Source organism: Prionailurus viverrinus, chromosome D1, assembly GCF_022837055.1.
Source record: "Prionailurus viverrinus isolate Anna chromosome D1, UM_Priviv_1.0, whole genome shotgun sequence".
NCBI classification, from domain to species: domain Eukaryota; kingdom Metazoa; phylum Chordata; class Mammalia; order Carnivora; family Felidae; genus Prionailurus; species Prionailurus viverrinus.
Window position 1 is genome coordinate 68036414 of NC_062570.1, and position 20093 is coordinate 68056506.

General features: G+C 48.8%; 1 protein-coding gene across 6 annotated transcripts in view; it reads right to left on the reverse strand.

Moving 5' to 3' along the window:
• Nucleotides 1-20093, reverse strand: part of GALNT18 (polypeptide N-acetylgalactosaminyltransferase 18) — a 354140-nt gene that overhangs the window by 93776 nt on the left and 240271 nt on the right. For all 6 annotated transcript variants that reach the window (XR_007144870.1, XR_007144869.1, XM_047823538.1 and 3 more), the window contains 3 exons: nt 8075-8258; nt 6361-6558; nt 1597-1711 (listed from right to left, as the gene is read on the reverse strand). Coding sequence is in view for 4 of the 6 variants with exons in the window: in XM_047823538.1 (XP_047679494.1) it covers nt 1597-1711; nt 6361-6558; nt 8075-8258 (497 nt within the window). In the remaining 2 variants the exon portion in view is untranslated. The remainder of the gene's footprint in view (nt 1-1596; nt 1712-6360; nt 6559-8074; nt 8259-20093) is intronic.

Below are 20093 nucleotides of genomic sequence, written 5' to 3' on the forward strand. Positions count from 1 at the left end.
GACCATTTATTTAGGAGTGGTGCGGAACTGAGATGGTGAGGACACAAATGGTGAATAAACGACTGATGTAGGGAGAGCTGGAGGAGGGAAGGTGATAACGCAGGTGCTGTCCTCTATGAATATATTAGCTCCCTACGAAGCCCATGCATTTTGACTGCCTTCAAAGCAATCTCTCTGGATTTCAGTGAATTCAAGTGTCTAGAAGTGTTTTCTAAGCTCAGCTGCAGATAGGCTGCTCCTGCTGCCAGTCGTCAGAGCCTTAGGATTAAGGCTGGGCAGTAAGTCAAGCCCACACAGTGCTGGTCAGACCATTGTAGATGTTGTGAGATGCTCAGCAGAGATGCCTAGTCTCCCTTCAGGGCAGGGCAAGGTCTGTTCAGGGTCAGATGACTTGCCCAGTGGGGTGGGAGGACTAAGGAAGTTAGAGGTAAGAGGAGGGTGTGTCCAAGCTGGAGTCCTGACTGAGAACTGGAAATACAGACACTGAAGCCACAAGGCCAAGAGTGGGTCATTAGTAGGAAAGAGCTGGATGCTGGGGTGGTTTGTGTGGAGAGCTGGCAGTGATGAGGAATATCTTGGATGATGGCCATGAACTCCAGCAGATACAAGGTCCTCTCCAAGGGCTGTCCCACATGGATGTGTCAGGCTGCTTCAATTACAATGCCCATGGAGAGGACAATGGGGACCACTGTAGGGATAAGTCACAGCTTGAATATTGTTTTTCTTTTGTGAGGGTAGGACCACGGCCTAGACAGAAAGGTGGGCTTCCCTCTAGGATGAGATCCTTCATTGTCTCCATTATTAAATTCTTGCCAACCACCAGGGCACCGAATGTGTCCCTCAGACATGATGGGGGAGGTATCATTTTGGAGTTATCTTTTCATGGGCCCAGGAAAAAGAGCCAGAGCCTAGGAAATATTCCCATGGGATGAGAAATTAAAATGATGCCTATTGTGCATTCACACCATGTGTCAATAGCTGCAAAAGACCTTCTATTTCGGGGAAGGATGGTGGCTACCTCTGAAGAGTGGTCTGAATAGGTCTGAGTGTCTGACCAGCACATGGTGACATCAGAAAACAGAATGGAGTGAGCCTGGCTGTGTTTTGCTCTTTATAGCCCACGAGTTTTATTTCCCTGGAGCTCTCTCTTGGTAAAGTCTTTAGGAAAGTTCTCTGGAATGCTGTGGAGGAGGCAGAGAATATGAGAGTGAGAAATTCCAAGGGGAGGTGACTCTAAGGGTCACTCTGATACAGCCACCCCTCGATGCGTGCAGGTCTCTTCCTGGAGCACACTTCTGCTCAGCCCTGAGGAGCCTATGTTTGGTTTTAACAAAGAGGTTGTTCCCATAGTTGGGAGCTCTATTCTCCCATGTCCCCGGCCCTAGCCAAAGCAGTTTCTGAAGTCCTTTTCTTCCTGCAAATTCTATAGGTCCCCTCTTGTGTCTCTATCCTGTCCGCAAGCAGCCCTGATCACACACACGAAGTAAGGTTAAGGACTAGACAGTCAGCAACCTGGAGCCCCATTTCTCCACCTCCTAGGCTCATTCACCTTTTGGGGAGCTGAGCCAAGCTCTCTGGGTGAGAAACCTTGCTTACCCTGATCCCCAGCTCGACATTCTCGCCTCCGTAGACCTCCATGCCCTCGTCCAGTAAGCCGATCTCCTGGAAGTACTGCCGGTCCACAATAAAGCAGCCAATGAGGGCGGGGCTCCTACAGGGGTGAGGAGAGATGGGCCAGCAGTTAGCAGAGGGGCTGCCAGAGGAGTCAGAGCGGTGGTGCCTTCCTACCAGAAGGATCTGTTCCTCTTCCTTCTTTTGCTGCTGAGCTGGGGTGGGCCTTGTTCTCTGAGGGCCCCTCCCACGCCCACCTTCACCAGAGGCTGTAGAGAGGCTGTTTCCCCAAGGTGGCCGTGGGTAGCTCCCCACCTTGGGGCCTGCCATCATTCCACGTGGCACTTGCATGGTGTGTTAGCCCAGAGACCGAGTACTCAGTCTGCGGGCCCAGGCTGCATGTCTGCTTTTGTAGCTTCCCCGATGCCTGAGCTCTGAGCTGCACAACCAGTCTCTGTTTCTACCTGGGTACCCATGCTACCTCCCTCACCCTTCCCCAACTTGGGTCCTGCGTGTTAACCTTGGTTCACTTAGAAAGATTACCTGGGGCTTGGACAGCACAGTAAATGATTTGCATTTTATCTGGAGGTAGAGGAGTGTCAGTGAGGAATTTTAATCCGACTTTGGTAGGAGCACAAATAAGTCAGCCAGAGAAAGACAGATACCATATGATTTCACTCATACATGGAATTTAAGAAACAAAAGAACAAAGAAAAAGAGAGCCCCACCCCACCGAAAAACCAAAAACAAAAAAACCCACCCCAGACTCTTAAATATGGAGAACAAACAGATCTGTGCTTTAAAAGGAATCCTGCAGCAGCTGTGGGGTGATTGGGTGAAAACTGAGGAATCCAGTTGGGAAGCTTGTTGCTATGTCCTGTGAGAAATGATGAGGCCCTTGACCAGCATATCAGGAATGGACAGACAGTTTAAGGACACATGTTAATATAAATCAACAGAACTTAGAAACAGGTGAATGGGTGAGAGAGAGAGAGAGAGAGAGAGAGAGAGGGAGGGAGGGAGGGTGGGAGGACTCTGGATGCCCGCTGGCTTTGTGGTTTGCATGATGGTGGAGTGGGGACCACCCATTGATGTGGGCCATGGAGAAGCTGGCTTCAGAAGGAAGAAGCATTCCCTACTGGGAAAACAGATCTGAAGGTGCCTGTGGGACACTGGAGGGAGATAACCAACGGGTAGGGTTTAGTACATGGCCTGGGTCTTAGGCCTCAGCAATTGGGTCTTAGGCCTGAGCCAATTGGTCCAGGAGCTGGAAGGTCTTTCCTTAGTGACAATGTGGGCTCAGGGTTCATAGGCCGTGTAAAGGCACTCACTGAAGCACAGGACTTTGCTAGGAGTGATTCGTATTAGGAGAATCAGCATGAGCACATGTGGACTGCCTCTCTGCTGAGAGCATTAGCTTACACAAATGACTTTGAATTGTTCCACTGCACACTGCTACCATTTCTAGCCCTTGTATATAGCATCTTATCAGCTGGTGGCTGAAGGATTTGGAGGGGAAGAGAAAGAGAAATGATGAATCCTCAGTGATGAGAAAACTGTCAGTCACATGCAAATGGACCCATCTTTGAAATTGGAAACTCATCAAGGTGGAGAAACAGCTATTTTGCAGGCCATTTCTTTAGACAGTGTTGATGCAGGAGGCTGCTCAGGCAGGGACTGGTGCCTTCGGGTCCCTGGCCCCCCTCCTTTTAAATCACAGCATTTTGTTCTGGATGGGCTCACCTTCCACAGACCACAGGAAGCCAGGGAGGACAATCTACTTCAATCCACTACTCCTAAAGCAGGCGGAGATCCTGCTGTAGTGAAGGATGCTTTGACCCTGGCCTTGGAGGTGCGTGCTATGGGAAGAATTCCCTCCTGGCTGTGTGTCACTGAGAAAAGTTCCCTAGCCTCTCTGAGCCTCCGATTCCATATCCATGAAATAGAATCAACTAGAACCTCATAAGGATTAAATTAAATAATGTAAAACCTTGAAAACTTGTCGGACAGAATTGTTACTTTAAAAATCATTAAAAAAGATGCACTTGCACAATCAAGAAGCCTGGAGAATCCCCTCCATGAATTCATGGTGATTTAAAAACATCAGTCCAGAAGAGTGAACAAGAGTGAGGTCTCAACCTTTTCCTTGACGTTCCTGAAATGTTGAGTATTTCCACATGGTGCTCCAAGACCTGCAGGAAGGAGCCTTCCCCATTTGGCCAAACCCACTCAGGGAAACAGCAGAATCTAAAACAATCACTGTGGAATGAAAACAGGCCACCTCAGGCAGTCTATTACTTATTAACTAGCTAGGGTATGAAGTGGACCCAATCAGCCTGGAAGTGTTATTGATTTCTACCTTACCTCATTCCCAAAAAAGATCAGAAGGAGCTTACGAAAAAAATGTCCAATACATTGAAATACAAAATACATAAATGTCTGAAAAGACCAAGAGTTAACAACAAATTAGGAGCCAGTCAGGATGCATGTACAGTGTTAGGTCCTCCTTCACAGGTTTTAAAGTAGACCCACGGGGGGCACCTGAGTGGCTCAGTTGGTTAAGCATCCGACTCTTAGTTTTGGCTCAGGTCATGATCTCACACGGTTTGTGGGTTCGAGCCCCACATCGGGTTCCGTGCTGGCAGCAGAGCCTGCTTGGGATTCTCTCCCTCTCTCTCTGACCCTCCCTCCCTCACTCTTTCTGTCTCTCTCTCAAAAATAAATAAATAAAAAAATTAAAGTAGACCCACAAAACTGACACTGAGCTTCCTGGAAGCCAACGTGAAAATGAACAAACATGTCTTAGGAATAAGAAGTACTGCTCCCATGTGAAAATATCACACTAATTCCTTGAGGATAATAAGATTTTCTTTGACTAGCAGTCAGTTTGAAATAAATTTCTCATGTCAGTATTCTTAGAGGTCACTCTGGGACATAGTGAACAACCATCTCAAAAACGTCACTTTAGAATGCAATAGAAGATACCTCTGGGCTCTTTTGATAGCTTACGTCATATGGACAAAGCACTGATGTACAGCTCCAAGGAAATAGGAGCCAAAGTGGGCAAGGTATATTTGTATAGCTCACAGTTTTCTATGAGGTTCTATTCATCTAGGATTAAGTCAGTATTGTTCTTCCAAAAACCTTCCATGAATATAATTTTCTCTCAGCCAAGTTTTTGACAAAAGTTAGGTAATGAAAACTTTGAGATCCTATTCTTTGTCAAGGACCTAGAATTAGGTTTACTATGACCAGGTTGACACATTTCAAGATGAGCAGAGCAAAGCAGCGAATGTCAGTGCAGTCTTCTGCAAGAACACTCCTTGTATGACAGTATACTTCCTTCCAGTAGCATTCAGCTCACCTAGGGGCAGAATTCAATCGTGGCAGTTATGAGCTCAACAGTGGGAATCTATGTGGATGACAACTAGATGTGGAATCTAGCCAACCTAGGTTTGGATCCTGGCTCCACTGCCCACAGCCTGTGTGGCAGGGACATTCTCCTTTGTCCATCTTATGGGCTGTCCTCATCTTGTGAAACAGGGATGACCCAATGAGCTGTCAAAAGGTTATAATGAGGAGCAAATGAGACTGTGTGTGTAAGAGACCCTTGCACACAGTGACCTCCAAACATATATTTAACAACACAAAATTGTGGCAGGGGCTAACAGGTGGGTAACAGGGGTAACTGCAGGAAAGCTATGTGGTTCTCTTTCACCTTGTTATAAATAGGACTATGGTTTGTTTTCTGGCAAGGAAAGATGTGATCTCAGATATTAACCACCCACTTTCAATTAAATTTTTCATAATCTTTCTCCCTCATGTAATACAAAGCAACATCAGTTTCTAATCTCCTCTTTCATTCCAAGAATTGTCCCCTAGGCCACCTCTGGTGCCATCTGTGTGTTTAACGAGCAGGACTTTGCAGAGAGCATAAAGGCACCTGATCTGTGATTAACCAGACAGAAATAAGGGCTGGTGGGGTGGCTGTTTCAGGAGTCCTGACCCATGGAACAGAGGCTGCACAGTGGAGTCATTTGGGTGTCTGTGAAGGCAGGGGCAAAGGCAGAAAGAGTTCGGAATCTTTAAAATGCAGTTTGAAGCCACTTTTGACTGAGTCCTACAGGATTAACTTGAATATCAGCAAGGCATACAAGGCGCTGTGAGGTCTGGTCTTGCCTCTCTGCCCCTCCAGCCTCATTGCCTGAGGCTGCCTCCTCATGGTCCTCCTCCCAAAGGTCCCTTTAAACCTCCTCTGTGTCCACAAACTCACTCTGCTTCTTCACGTACGAAGGTCCCCGCCCCAGCTGGCAATCTCCTCTATGCACTTAAAAACAAGTGTAAATGTTAGTCTCTGAAAAAGATTCTCCCCACTTTCCATGCAGTTTCCTCCGGCAACAATTTGTTCTTCCAATTATTTTGTCTGTTTTCACTAGACTTCAGGCTTTTGGGGCCAGGAACTGAGTCTTAATCCCTCTGGATCCCCAGCACCCGGCACCGCAGCTGGTACCCGGCGGGTGTCCCATCACCATGTGTGCAAATGAATAACTCTGAGCCTCTGAATGGATGCTGGTGCCATAGTCCTTTTGGAAGGGCTCATCTGTGGCCCTTTGGGAAGGGCCCTTCTGGCCCCACCCCCAACCCCATCATCCCACAGTGGGGTTGGAGTTTGGGGAACAAGGTTGAGCTGGGAGGCGAGTCCCTGCCTGGAAGACAAGGCAGAGAGAGCTGCAGGGAAGGATGCTTTACCTGATTGGGGCGGTCGAATTCTCCAGCTTCCACCAGGCCTTGGGGGGGTTCAGGTAACGACACCACAGCTCCCAGTCAAAGCCCTGGGCAGCCAGCGGGTACTCTTCTATCTCAAAGTTGTCATATTTGATGTTGTCAAAGGAGGGGGAGATGATCCGCTTCCGGTTCTCCTTTATGCGGGTGAGCACAGGTTCAGCCCTGAGCAAGAGGAGGGGAAGGACGGTAACTGCTTCCAAGGTGTCCAGCTGGCGACCCCTAGAGCTCCTTCCTCCCCCCACCCCTGCAGGAAAATGAACAAAATGCCTGGCCATCTGCTCCAGGAGCGCTGTTCTGCCCCCAGGGAAGGAGTCCCTATTTAACCTCCACCCCTCTCCCTAGACTTGTGGGTTGGCAAGAGGCCTGGGCACTCCTGCAGCTTGTCTGGGGCTGAGCTGAGAGATTCTTCGTGCCTTAGATACTTGTGTCTGGTTGCTTTCACTTTTTCTACTAGAAAAAAAAAAAAAATCAAGACCCAAGAAAGAAGAGAGGAGGAGATCTGAGGTTCTATGGGAAGCTTTCAACTCAGGCTTTGATTTTGCTAAAATTCAGTGTATCAACCAGGAGGAAAAGGCAGATGACAGTGGCAGAAGCATGGAGGTGAGAAGAAACTTACTTGATGCTGCTTCAGTCCTTCCACCCCATCCCACACGCCCTCCACTGCCCAAGGAGAGGCGGGGGGTAGGACTTCCAGGCAGCCAGGAGGCCCCCATGGGCACCAGGTACATAAAGTGTTTGCAGACAGGAATGATGAGCTTCTTATTAATAATGCATTTGTTGCGTAATTGTTTATTCAAATCAGCTTGAAATAGTAAGTGTCCCTCTCCTCTTCTGGCCATAAATCCAGTGAAAATGTTTTTTAAATAGTCACAAATGGCAAGCAGGGACTTCAACTATAAAAAACAGCTTCATTGCAGCCTTAATTTGGGCCTGTTATATAAAAGTATGCCCAAATGTAGTCATGCTGCATGCATGCCCGGCAGCTCCTTCCTGCTAAAGGGCCCTCCTCACCCTGGGTCTCTACTAAGCCACACACAGTGGGCCAGCCACAGCACACCCCCGCTGGCCCTGCAGGGATGTCAATGTCCTATCCCTGATTGGCTGCAGCCACTGAGTCCATATGCCTTTTCTCTTGCCCCACACAGCACCTCAGCAGCCCTGACCAGAGAAAGAAAGGTTTTCTAAGACACAGTTTCACCAATAGGAAGAATCTGAGATTCTATGCTACGTCTGGGTTGGCATTTGGGGGAGCCCAGGCCACCCGTGATAACATCAAGCTACCTTAGCCCCTTCTCACCACTGTCTGCTTCATGTCTGGTCCAGCTGTCCCTTGCCCAGCAGTTGCAGCCCTGTCCTGAGCTGGGCTGGAATTCTAAGCCTTGCCCTTAGTATTTACCCTCTCCCAGATCCCGTCTCCTAGAGGAAGACACTAGCCAGAGTCACACCTGATGTCACCATACCCTTTAGACACTCTGTATTGACCTGTTGGCCCCTGACTCTCCCCCACCCTGAAGGGCCAGCCTGGTGGCCTATGTCAGTCACACATCCAGATCTCATCTGTTTCAAGAATTCTCTCCTTTCCCGCACTAGGACTGAGATCCCAGCATGCTTTGCACTCATTTGCGCCAAAGCCCTGGACCACACTGGGACTTCTCCTCCTCTCCTGATGGGCACTTACCAGCCCACATTGAACTCCACATGGGCATCAAAGAGTGCCACTACGGGGGCGGTGGCCACCCTCCAGCCGCTGACTCTGGAGCGGATGAGGCCTTCCTGCTTGCTGTGGCGCACGACCTTGATGAAGCCCGGCTTCTGGCCATTCACCTTGTCTACGTACTCTGTCAGCTTCTCCTTCAGCTCCTCTGGAAGGGAGAAAATGCATCGTTAGCATGAGGTGGGGAGGGGCGATGAAAACATTCACCCTTTTAGGTGAGAGGCTGGAGGGTCCATTTCCTTCCCCAGGTCTCCTTAATATTCCCCAGGATGGCCAGGGCCGCTCAGCTTTGAAGGGAAAAATAGAGGCGAAAACAATTTTTATTGAGCCCGGCAACTTGCACAGGGTCACATGCTTCACACATACTGTCTATTTAATCTTCACAACAAGCCCACGGGAAAATGGGGCTCAGAAGGGTTTCTCAATTTGTCCAATGCCATGCAGCTTGCGAGTGGCACAGGCTGGTTTCAAGCCGGGTCTAATGACTTCAAAAGCCGTATTCTTCTCATCAGCTCAGGGGCCTCTTTCTTCCCCAGTGCCCTCCACTGGTTCTCCCCTAATGCCCAAAGAAAGCTTCCATCTGCGAAGATTACAGCCCGGGACCCATTCCTGCCTGGATCTCCATCCTTCCGGGAAGTGGACGACCAGGCATTATGCCCTGTGAGCAGTTGGCATTGGTTTGCCGCCTGCTGGTGCCTGGCTAAGCATCTGATTCCCCTGCTACTTCGTAAATGTAAATGGGTCCTGCGGTCCCCTCGCCCCTCAGCCAGATATGGCACGGCAGCCACGCTCGTTGGGTTTTCCACAGCAGTTTAGGCAACAGCCTGTGACACTCCTTTTCCCAAAATGACCCTAGTGGGCTGCATTCTCCCACCTGCCATCGCTGCACCTCCCCAGCACTCGATTTCCACCCTTGGCCTGTGTTCTCCAGGACCGCCCTGGCAGGAGTCCTCCTCCTACCTGCACAGCCTGCCCACGCCGTGGGATAGACCCATTGGGCTGAGCCTTGTCCTCATCAGAGGACAGCAGGAGCTCCGTGTCCCTTGGTGCCCAGTCTGGGGTCCTGCCAGACAAGCAGCCTGCCGTGAGAAAAGGGCAGGAGGCGGCCAGCACAGTGCCTGGTGCCTGGCAGGCGTGCCCCAGAGCAGCAGCCCTGTGTAGTGGAAAGAGGGTGGTATTTGGAGGCAGCAATGATGCAGTTTAAGTCTGCTTTCCAGGTAGGAGCGTTATGATCCTAGGCCTGTTCCTCAACGAGTTGTTGATATCTGTGAGGATGTGGTGGATGGTGGTGGATGTATTTCGTGTGTGGTAAGGACACAGATTTTGGGGAACCACAGGGTGGATTGTTAGGGATCAGCAAAAAGATACGCTGAAGCCTAGCCTCTAGTACCTTAGAATATAACCTTATTTGGAAGCAGGGTCTTTGCAGATTTAACCGAGTCAAGATCATTAGTCCCATGACTGGTGTTCTTATAAAAGGAGGAAATTTGGACAGAGAGACAGGTGCAAAGAAGGAAGATAAGTAAGGAGACATAAAGAGAAGATGGTTACCTACAAGCCAAGGACCATCTGAGGGCACCAGAAGCTAGGAGAGAGGCCTGGAACAGATCCCTCCCTATCACCTTCAGAGGGGGCATGGCCCTGCTCGATTTGGACTTGGTTTTGGACTCCAGAACTGTGAGACAATAAATTTCTACTGTTCCAAGCCTCCCAGTTTGTGGTATTCATACAGCAGCTCTAGGAAACTAATATAGTTGTTATGAGGATTAAATGGGATTGACATGTGAGAAAAATGCACAGCATATTGTAGATGCTTAAAAAAAAAAAAAAAAAGCTCCTTTCCCTCCTTCCTCGGGTCCATCACATTGGGAGTTTTAAGAGAAGAAGGAGCCGCAAATCCTTCTTCATGTGCTCTGGTCCAGGACCACCTCTTCCTGCTCTGCCCTGAATCTAGGTTAGAAGTCCATAAGCAGCAAAGCCCTGGCGGCCAAGCAGGAGATTGGAACACGTGCAGGGACCTCATGGTCAGGGCAGGCCTCGGGGCATGCCAGCTACTGCCAGAACTGGTGTGCCCTCCTATAGACATCGATTTCAGATCTTTTTACACATGATGGTGGCCAAACAAACAGGGCTGACTGGATGGGTAGGATGTCATCCCTAGGCATCCCTGCTCGAGTGATCATCATGGAGGTGAGGAAACTGGGCATCAGAGGCAGAAATGCTTAAAGGGAGGCAGGAAACGCAGGTGCTACACAGCTATCAGCTTGCTCTGTGACCTTGGGCAAATCCCCATGAATCCCAAGACCTCAGAGTTAGTTGCACAGGATTTTAATGTTCCTTTGAACCAATTACCCATCTAAGATTTGAATCATCAGGATAGATGAATGATCACCCGGCCCCTGCAGTGACCAGAAACACATAGTCCATTCCTTACTGGGCCATTCTAAATATCCAATGTTGTTCTTCTTCCTTTTGCCCCCCAAATGCCAGGGTGCTTCTACCTTTCACTCACTGGTTCAAGATTTACTTAGGGGCCAAAGGGGGCGAATCAAAGCCCTCTTCCACATGACAACCACTTGGAGTAAAAGGCCATCCTTAAGTCCTTGCTGAGGATTTCTCTAGGTCAAATGTCTTCAGTGCCTCTGTATACTTCCTCACGTCTGGTGAGTTCAGGTTCTTTTATCATGCTCAGCTTTCCTCTAAATCTGTTAGTTTTTCTTTAACACTTAAATTATGCACCTAGAAATTGGCCTAATACTTATGGAGTAAATTGGGCTATACAGAATAGAATGAACTAATCACCTCCTTTATTCTAGAATCTATACCCCTATTCATATAGTGGAAGGTCTCATTAATTTTGGCCTACTTCTGACTCAAATTGAGCTTCTTGGGAACAGACAATGACACATCCTTTTCACATGTTGCTGCTAAGTCAGGCTTCCTTCATCCCGTTTCTTCACAGATGCATACACATGTGGATGCATGCATGTGTGTGTGCATGTGTGTGTGTGTGTATGCATGCTCTGAGCAAAACCATTAGGATCTTATGTTTAGTCTGCTTTTATTCCATCTTTTTAAAGATTTACACCATTTCTCTGAAGTCAGAGTATGTTCTTCCCTGATTCTGTTATCCAATGGCTTTGTTATCAAGCCCTCCAGTTTCCCTGCTTCTGCAAGAGTGATTAGCATATTGTCATTAGCCTTTATTGTCATTCGACTCATCCTTTTACACAGAGTGACCCTTGTGCGGAGTTAGGGCCAATGAGGCTGGTCTGTCAGGTGTTCTCATTCCATCCTGGAGAAAATTCAGCTGACTTTCAGGCTGCCATTCACATGCTGTATCTCTCACTTTAGCTGATGTGAAAATGACCTCGAGATCTCCAACCACACAGCTGGCTGGGGAGGCCTGGGGATGCCGCCGTCTGCAAGTGTCAGGAAGTCGGCCATAGAGCGGCATAGCTCAATGTGCCCCGTGCTTACAAGGTCTTCAAGCGTGGCTGCCAGGAGGCCTCTTGAAACACTGACTGTTCCATCTCTTCAAAGGTCCACCTCTCATATATCCTTTTTGAAATTTTTAAGTAGAACTCATAAAGCCTGGTATTTGGGCTTTTGATAATGGCAGTTAAGGGCTGAGTCCAGGAACTTGGAGTGAGAACAGAGCTAGTACCAAATGACACCCTTCTCCACCCCCAGGGAGGACATACCTGTCCCCTTCTGTCCCTCCCCACCCCTTGGCTGAGAACCACTGCCTCCTGTTGTTGGGTTTACTGATGGGATGGGGCTGTGGATGACTGCCACCCTGTGATACTCCATGAATCCCCCCTTCCTGAATTCACGTCCTTGTGTAGCCATCTCACAGGCTGAATCTGGGCTGACCATAGGGCAAGAGGATGCAGGGGGGAGGGATGTGAGCTGGTGGTAGGCCTAGGCCTCCGGAGGCCTTGCAGCTTGAACTTTCATTGTTTTGTCGGGCTGTCTTAAGTAAGGAAGCCTGACACAGCCTCCTTGAGCTTGAGAGGCCCAGTGAGCCCCCATTAATTTAGGCTACCCCACCAAGGCCCAGACAGTGAGTGAGGCCATCTCGGATCCTTCTGCTGATTGCAAACGCGGGGTTGGGGGGAACCCAGCTGACACCCCATAGAACAGAGACAAGCTGCCTTGTTGCAGAACTGAGAGCCAGTGAATGGTTGCTGTTTTAAGCCACTTACTTCTAGGATGGTTTGTTATACACAGAGGCTAACAAAACAGGCTCTGTTATTCTGGTGTGGTGCTAAGGTTCGGGTAAGATTGTGAACTCCTGATGCACAGGAAATGTGAAGAGCCAGACACACACAGAGAAGAGCCACTTAGAAGGTGGCAGCAAGAGACAAGAAGGCTTTGCTTCTTGTAGGAGCTGCTGGCCCCTTCGTGCCTCTGCGCCCTGTTAACGGAAGTAGGATAAAGGTTTCTGGTGGACTAGCTAGAGGGAAATTCTGTTCTCAGCCTGTTGCATCCCAAACATTGGCTACTGATTAGAAGAGAGCATTCCCTTAGTCCTGACCAAACAGCTGCTATCAAAAATCAAAACAGTCCTGAAATACTCCAGACAATATTGGCTCATAGTCTTTGCAAAGTGTCTTTACCTAATTAGGTATTCATGTTTTCCTTCAACTTTTACGTTGCCAAAGAGAGAAAGAACTATCTCAAAAGCACTTCTGCGTTTGCTAGGAAACCATCGTCCAAGATACTGCCTATTATATATTATATGTAATATATAATATATATATGACAAATGCCTCTCAGAACTTAGTTCAAAAAATATATTTTCTTTATACCTACACACAAATACATAACCCCGCATAGTTACCTTTTTGCCAAGGCTGCCAGGAAGCTCAGAGAAAAAAATCTAATGCCTAATCACAGGGTTCAGCATTCTTGCTTCTCTACCTTTGCAAAAGATTTGATTTTCAACTTCTAAAGTCTGCATTATTTTACTCCCCCCCCCCACCCCCGCCGTGTGAGCTCCCTTTAACTATTTCTTGAAATATCTACAAATAACTTTTAACAAAGTGTCTTGGTAGAGCAGGGCAGGAGCATAATTATGGAAAGAAGGGGGAGGCTGTAGGTCACGTTTGTTTTAATGTGTTGGGCAAAGACGAGGTGGGGAGTCTGCTCTCTGCGACTTTGCCAGATTTAGAATCAATGGTGGAGTTGTCGATAGCCAGCATGGACAGAGAAATACAATCTGCACCCTGCATGGGGCCAGGTGTCATCCCTCTTCTGTTGCTCCTCCAGCCCTCCCCTGCTGCCTGCAAATCCCTACTCTGTTGATATCTGAATGACCTCTGTGAGTCAGCACTCCCGGAAGCCATGCTCATCAACTGCCATCCCCTCTGGGGAGGGCACAGGCCACTCTCCACCATCCCCATGTGGTGCCTCCCCTCAGGGCCCTGCTGAGTGCAGCCTGCTTGCTTGCTCTCCCTCCTTCAGACTTGCAAGCCACATAAAAATGCGGACTTCACCAGCCTGGTCAAACAGAGCCCTTTCTTCCCTCCCTGTATATGCCCCCGTGCTGTTCCTGTAAAAAGCAATTAGCTTCACAGGGTCATCCCAAAAGAAACAAAATGCAGGCTGAGCAGAAGAAGTCTGGTACTAATGGCTGTTAATCTGATTTGAACACCTAATGAGATACTCTTTATCTCTGGCATAAAGGAAAATAAAGGATCAGGAAATTGATGCCCAACGGGCCTTCGCTCTTCAGAGGGCAGCTGCATAGGCATCTTTGCAAAACGGCCTGTCCAGCCTTGCCCAGGAGGAACGTGGTCCTCATTCTACCCTCGATGCTCAGATGACCACTTTCCATGTCTGTCCTAGGTTTGGGGGAAGTAGGAGTGACGGGAGAGCCACCCACCCATTCATTTGGCAAATACCGAGCTCTCACTAGCTGCTGTGGCAAGAGCTGTGAACCAGATAGTCCTTATGGAACTTCCATTCTGCTGGACAAAAAAGGCATGCAATCTACTTCATTGGGAGGCAGAGAGTAGGGGGAGGAGGTAGAGACAGTGGGGGAGAGACAGGGAGAGAGAGAGGGATGAAGAGGAAGAAAGATAGAGAGAGGGAGGGAACAGGCAGAGAGAGAAGGAGGGAGAAAAGGTTGAGATCTTTGAAAAAGAATCTCAGAAATGGATTCAGGGCTCACAGACACCAAAGCCTCTTAAAGGACAGGCCTCCTGGGCCTGAGAAGCAGTTCCTGGTGCAGTTGGTGGCAAGTCAGAGAGGCACGGGCTGAAGCTACAAGATCTCCCTGCTGTTACTTTCCTATAGCCCAGTGGTCCTCAACGGGGAGCGATTTTGTTACACTCCCACCCCCGTGAGGGGATATCTGGCAATGTCTGGAGACGGTTTTGAGTGTCCCAACTGGGAGGGTGCTCCTGGGCGTGGATCTGCTAAATATCCTACCGGGCACAGGGCAGCCCTCTGCAAGAAAGAATTATCCAGTTCAAAATGTCAACGGTGCCAAGTCTGAGAAACCACATGTGGCTCTCAATGATGGAGGAGGCCTCGCCATGGAAATCTGAGCCCGGACTCCTGCAAAGTTTTCAAAACTGGAGTTCCCAGGGCTGCATCTGCTCAGAGACGTATTCCTTTGGCCTGCAAAGCACTCCTGCTGGGTGCTAACTGGAGTTGGGCTGGAACTGCCGCTTTAGAAGGGTGCTGTGACGGGTGTTGTCCACTGGCCACCTTCGTGGGTGCCATCTGAGTAGTCCTCACAGGGTGCACACTCAGAAGCGGCCTAATGCTCCTGACTATGGATGGTCTAATGCTCCTGCCCGCATTTCCTTGGCACCCACCTTCCCAGACACACTGCAGGCCATCCTCTCTCTGCCTGAGGGCTTTCTCTGGCCACCTGTACTCAGCCTATCTACAGACATAGCTCTCAATCCGTTAGGGGTAGGACTCAGGGGATGAATATTTGTTATGGGGTGAATTGCGTCCTCCCTCCGCCCCCATTCATATGTTGAAGTCCTACCCACCAATACCTTAGTATATGGCTTTATTTGGAAATAGGGCCATTGCAGAAGTAACTAGCTAAGATCCGGTTATACTGGACTAGAGGAGACCCGAATCCAATATGATGGGTGTCCTTACACGAAGATGGCCATATGAAGACAGAGACACACAGGGAGAATGCCATGTGATGACAAAGCCATAGATTGGAGTGATTCATCTCTGAGTCAGGGAGCACCAAAGACTGCCGGGAAACCCTAGAAGGTAAGGGAGAGACATGGAACAGATTTGCCATCATCACAGCCCTGTGGACACCTTGATCTTGCACATCCAGCTTCCGGAACTGAGACAATTTCTGTTGTTTAGGCCACTGAGACTGACGCTGCTTTGATATAGCAGCCTTAGGAAATGAGTCCCTCCCCGCTTCCTCACCCCCAGGTGAGACAAAGCTGAGGCAGGTTGTACAGTCTCTGGGTGGTTCCCAGTGGGATTGGGCCTGAGGCCATAGCGGTAGCTTGTTTGTGAAGTCCGCAGTGTTGACTTTTCTCTCTGCCCTCACACCACACTCTCTCCTCACGGTTTCCTGAGGTCATCTATATGACAAATGACTCGACCCCAATGCCTGTTTCAGCGTCTGCTTCTGTGGGAACCCAAACTAAGAAGCCATACATTCTCCACGACACTATGGTCCCCACCAGCATATGAATTTTCAACCCTTGCCCAATGTATATGATGTGGATGTATGTATATATGTATGATGACTTAAGTTCCTCTACCCCTGTATCTCTGCATTAACTGGCTAATGTTCAATAAAGGAAATAATAGTAATAATGATGTACCAGGCATTTGACACTTAGCATATATTATCTCATTTAAGCCTTTTGACAACCCAATGACGTGGTTACTATTAATGTTCTATTTTGAAGACAAGGAAATGAAGGCACAGTGTGACCCAGGCAGTACATGGTGAAGTCCGGCATTTCAGTCTGACTGAGCTGTACCCAGAGTTCATGCTCTTTACTCTCCATACTGCCTCTCTAGGATAAAAACTGGCCTGTGCAAGAATCAGCTTGGTAGAGGGGCACCTGGGTGGCTCAGTCGGTTAAGCATCCGACTTCGGCTCAGGTCATGATCTCACGGTCTGTGAGTTCAAGCCCCCCATCAGGCTCTGTGCTGACAGCCTGGTGCCTGTTTCAGATTGTGTCTCCCTCTCTCTCTGCCCCTCCCCTGTTCATGCTGTCTCTCTCTGTCTCAAAAATAAACATTAAAAAAAAAAAAATCAGCTTGGTAGAAACCCAGGCTCCAGGGTACCACACTATGCAGAGTCTGATTTGGTATATCAGGGACCAGAGACTGTGAATTTCATACAAGCTCCCAGTGAGATTCTGATGGGCAGCTGAGCCTGATAACAACCGAAATAAGACTGGTTTTGTTACGGGGGGGGGGGGGGGGGGGGGGGAGGAGCCTTCTCTGCAATGTGTGTGGCTCCAGCCCTTCACAGAAGGCTTCAGACTCTGTTTGAGAAAGGCTCCCCCAGTACCTGCCCAGATAATTCCCTCTTCATTTTTCCAAACCCCTGGGCTCCATGTTGGGACCTTCAGTGACAGGCCCTTCATTGCCCAGTTGTTTTTCATTTCTCTGTGTGTCCATCTTTCGATCTCATGCTTTGGACTGTCTCCTGAAGTTCCCCAGCTGCCCTTTGCAGAGGGCACTGCCTTTTGTCCCTCTTGCCCAGACCCACAGGTTCACATGAGCCAGCACTGCCTTCCTCCCTAGCTCAGTCTGTCCCCGAAACCCAGCCTAGATGGGAGTAGCTACCCCCACTCCAGTGTCTGGGAGGGGAGCGTGCACACCCCCGCTGAGAAGTGCTAATAATTGCTAGTCTCCAATAGTGCTAATTTAAAGATTAAAAGCACAGCACATTTCTGTTTATTCTTCCAAGAGCGAACAGTAGCTGGTCTTCCTCAGATCAAGATTAAGCGACTTTCCTCTAAAGCCATTTAGGGCCATCGAAACACAAATGATATGTCAACACATTTTAAAAGAGAGATTATTCATTGGGATGCCATGGTTGTCAAACCTAGCTGATCATCTGCTTATCTAAAGAGCTAAAAAAGAAGTATAGATGCTGCCCCACCCCCATCCCCACCCCCACAAGGAATCCAGAGAGGCCTGCTGATGAATGATGGTGAGCCGGGCTTGCACAGCGGTGATCCTAAAATAGAGCTTAGCAGCCTTGCTTTATGCCTTCCTGTCTCTTTAAGATCCTTCGGACAAGCCTTCACATTCTGGGCAGTTTACAAATTCTTGCATGCATTTCTTCTTCCTCTGTCCACTACACTTAGCTGAATTTCTGTCCAGCTCCTTTAATTGCCGTACTTCTTCAAAGTCAATTGCTACTGAAGTAGATTTGGAATGGCCTTAAATGGTTCTCCTTACTCGGGACTTGGGGAAAGGCTCCACCTCGGAGACCCATATATGGCATTTAAAATACAGCTGGAGGGTCCAGCCTTAGTGTCACAATCTTCCTGGGAGGCTCCAAGCATTAATTCAGTCTTGGCAAGTTACAGAAATCCCCAGGATTACCACCCAAAAGACCCAACCATCTGTTTCTGGGTGTATTCTTTCATGTCATAGCCAGGCATTAGTAACCACCAAACCCACAAAAAATATGCATTCCTCACTTAGTGGGGTCTCCAAAGCCAGGCTTTCAACATCCACTAACACTTTCTTATCTGCTCCAAAATGACTTATTTTCCCAAAGATCCTGTGTGCTGCAATAAAGTGGTCAGAACTGCTTTCTGAAGATGGCGGTGGCAGGTGTAAAAAATGGTCCCCTGGCCAGTCAAGAATGTGTTGGGTGCAAATCAATGCTGCCCCCCCCCACGCTCCCCCCCCCCCAACTCCCTCCCTTCATCTTTCTCTCTCTCTTTCTGTCTCAACAATAGCAAACAAAAACAGCACAGAGCCTGCTGGGGATTCTCTCTCTGCCCCTCCTGTCCTCATGTGTTTGCATACTCTTTCAAAATAAATAAACAAAAATTTTTAAATCCAAACCCCTCCCCCCAAACTGGATTTGTAACATTTTCCAGCATCTGTGGTATAAACACCATAACTGATTTCAAGCTCTTAGTGATGCCATTGACCCTGAATTGGGGAGAGTTGTGCATGCAGCGTTGGGGAAGGGTGTACACGATCAGCTGGTGATAATTCAGGTCAGCCCCAGATCACTGGTTCAAATGCCCAGCCAGAAAGGCTGCAGTTCTGTGGGTGCGTCTCCCAGTTTAATGTATGATGGGCTCCGTGCTTTACATCTACCCATCCAGGTCTTCATTCTTTCACCCAGCAATTATATATTCAGCACGTATGAAGTACTGTACATTATTCAAGATACTCATCTAATTGAAATCTCACTACCACCCTACAAACAATGACATTTATAGCTAATGTTTATTTAGAGCTCACCACGTGCCAAGTACTGTTCCAAATCCACTTTGTATGTTTCCCATTCTGTACTCTATACAACTATGATCCCTACTTGAGGTGTGACGTATTATACCCACAGTCCATGCATTAGGCACTCTGAGCACACAGAGGTGGAGGGATTTGCTCAGTGTCCCAGGGCTGGAAGCCGGTGGGACGGGGATGCAAACCATGTTCTTAATCCCACACGTGATTATCTTCAAATGACACAAGAGAAAACTCAAGGAACAGACTTTCAGTGACGTGCCCCTAACGACACAGATGGTAGGGCATGAGCAGGGGAGTTCAAACTCCGATCAGTCTGCCTCTAATGACTGCTGTTTGCTACTCTGCCCCACAGCCAACCAAAGGAGCCACATGCCTCAGGCCTCCCTCAATAGCATTCTGTGATCGCTGATTCAATTCGGAAAGAAAATATCCTCTTCTCACTACTGTGTATCCTTAGTGCCCAAGGGAAGGGATTAGACTGCCCAACTCAGCTTCCTTTTGACTGGAGAGTTGGTAGAGTATTCACACACAAATCCAATTTCTCTGGGATAAAAATCCCTGAGCAAGCAAGACCAACAAATGAGGGGAGAGGGCCTGGGTTTGACTTTCTTAGAGCACACCTTACTCACCTTTGGAATTCACAATCGGGCACTATTCAGGCACAGTTGTGCTGGGAAACACAGTAAAGGGCCAAGGACAGAAGGCTGCCTGAAACAATCTGGGTGTTCACCATGGGGTACTGGTCCATGCTGTAGCACCCTCCAGTTCCAAGGGGGGGTGCTTCTGAATGCTTGCACCCTCTTTGCTCCAGACACCCTCAGACTTGCCCAAGGTCGCACAGCTGGTAACAGCATGACCGGGAAGAGAATCCAGCTCTTTCTCCCCGCCTCCCTGCCGCCAGGGGCCTGAGCTACAGGCACTCTGTTCCACCAATTCTCTATTCATCCACCATGAGTAATTCAGAGGATGAAAACAAGAATAATGGACTAATAGAAATCAGTTGTCTTCGCAGACTAAATGACCTTGGACAAGAGCCAGCTTGCCTGGGGCTGTGGAGATGGAAACTCACATAAAGTAAAGGTGGGGCAGTGGCCCAAATGCTATGATATTACTTTCAGGGCATAAAATATTCCTGCTCCTAGGATGATTTTCAGTAGGAATCCCAGGACTTATTAAAAATGCCATGATGGGTGATTAATGTAAGCTGCACCCAGGCAGAGTGGATTGGCCACTGTTCCAGCTCCAGCACCCCCCACCCCCACCCCACCCCACCCCACCGCTCAGGAGCACTGGGCAGGGCCCTTGCTGTGAACTTCAGGGGAGGGAACCACCAAGACCTCAAAGCCCCAGGAAATGCTGGCATCCAGCCTGTAACAGCAGGTTAAATCTGAGCTGGGAACAGGCCCTGCTGGTGTCCCAGCACACAAAGGAGATTCCAGAGGGGCCAGGTCCAGTGTGGGCATTTGGGAACGTCCGGTTGCCGTTGGCAGTTAAGCCAGAGGCCAACTGGAATTCTGGTACTAAA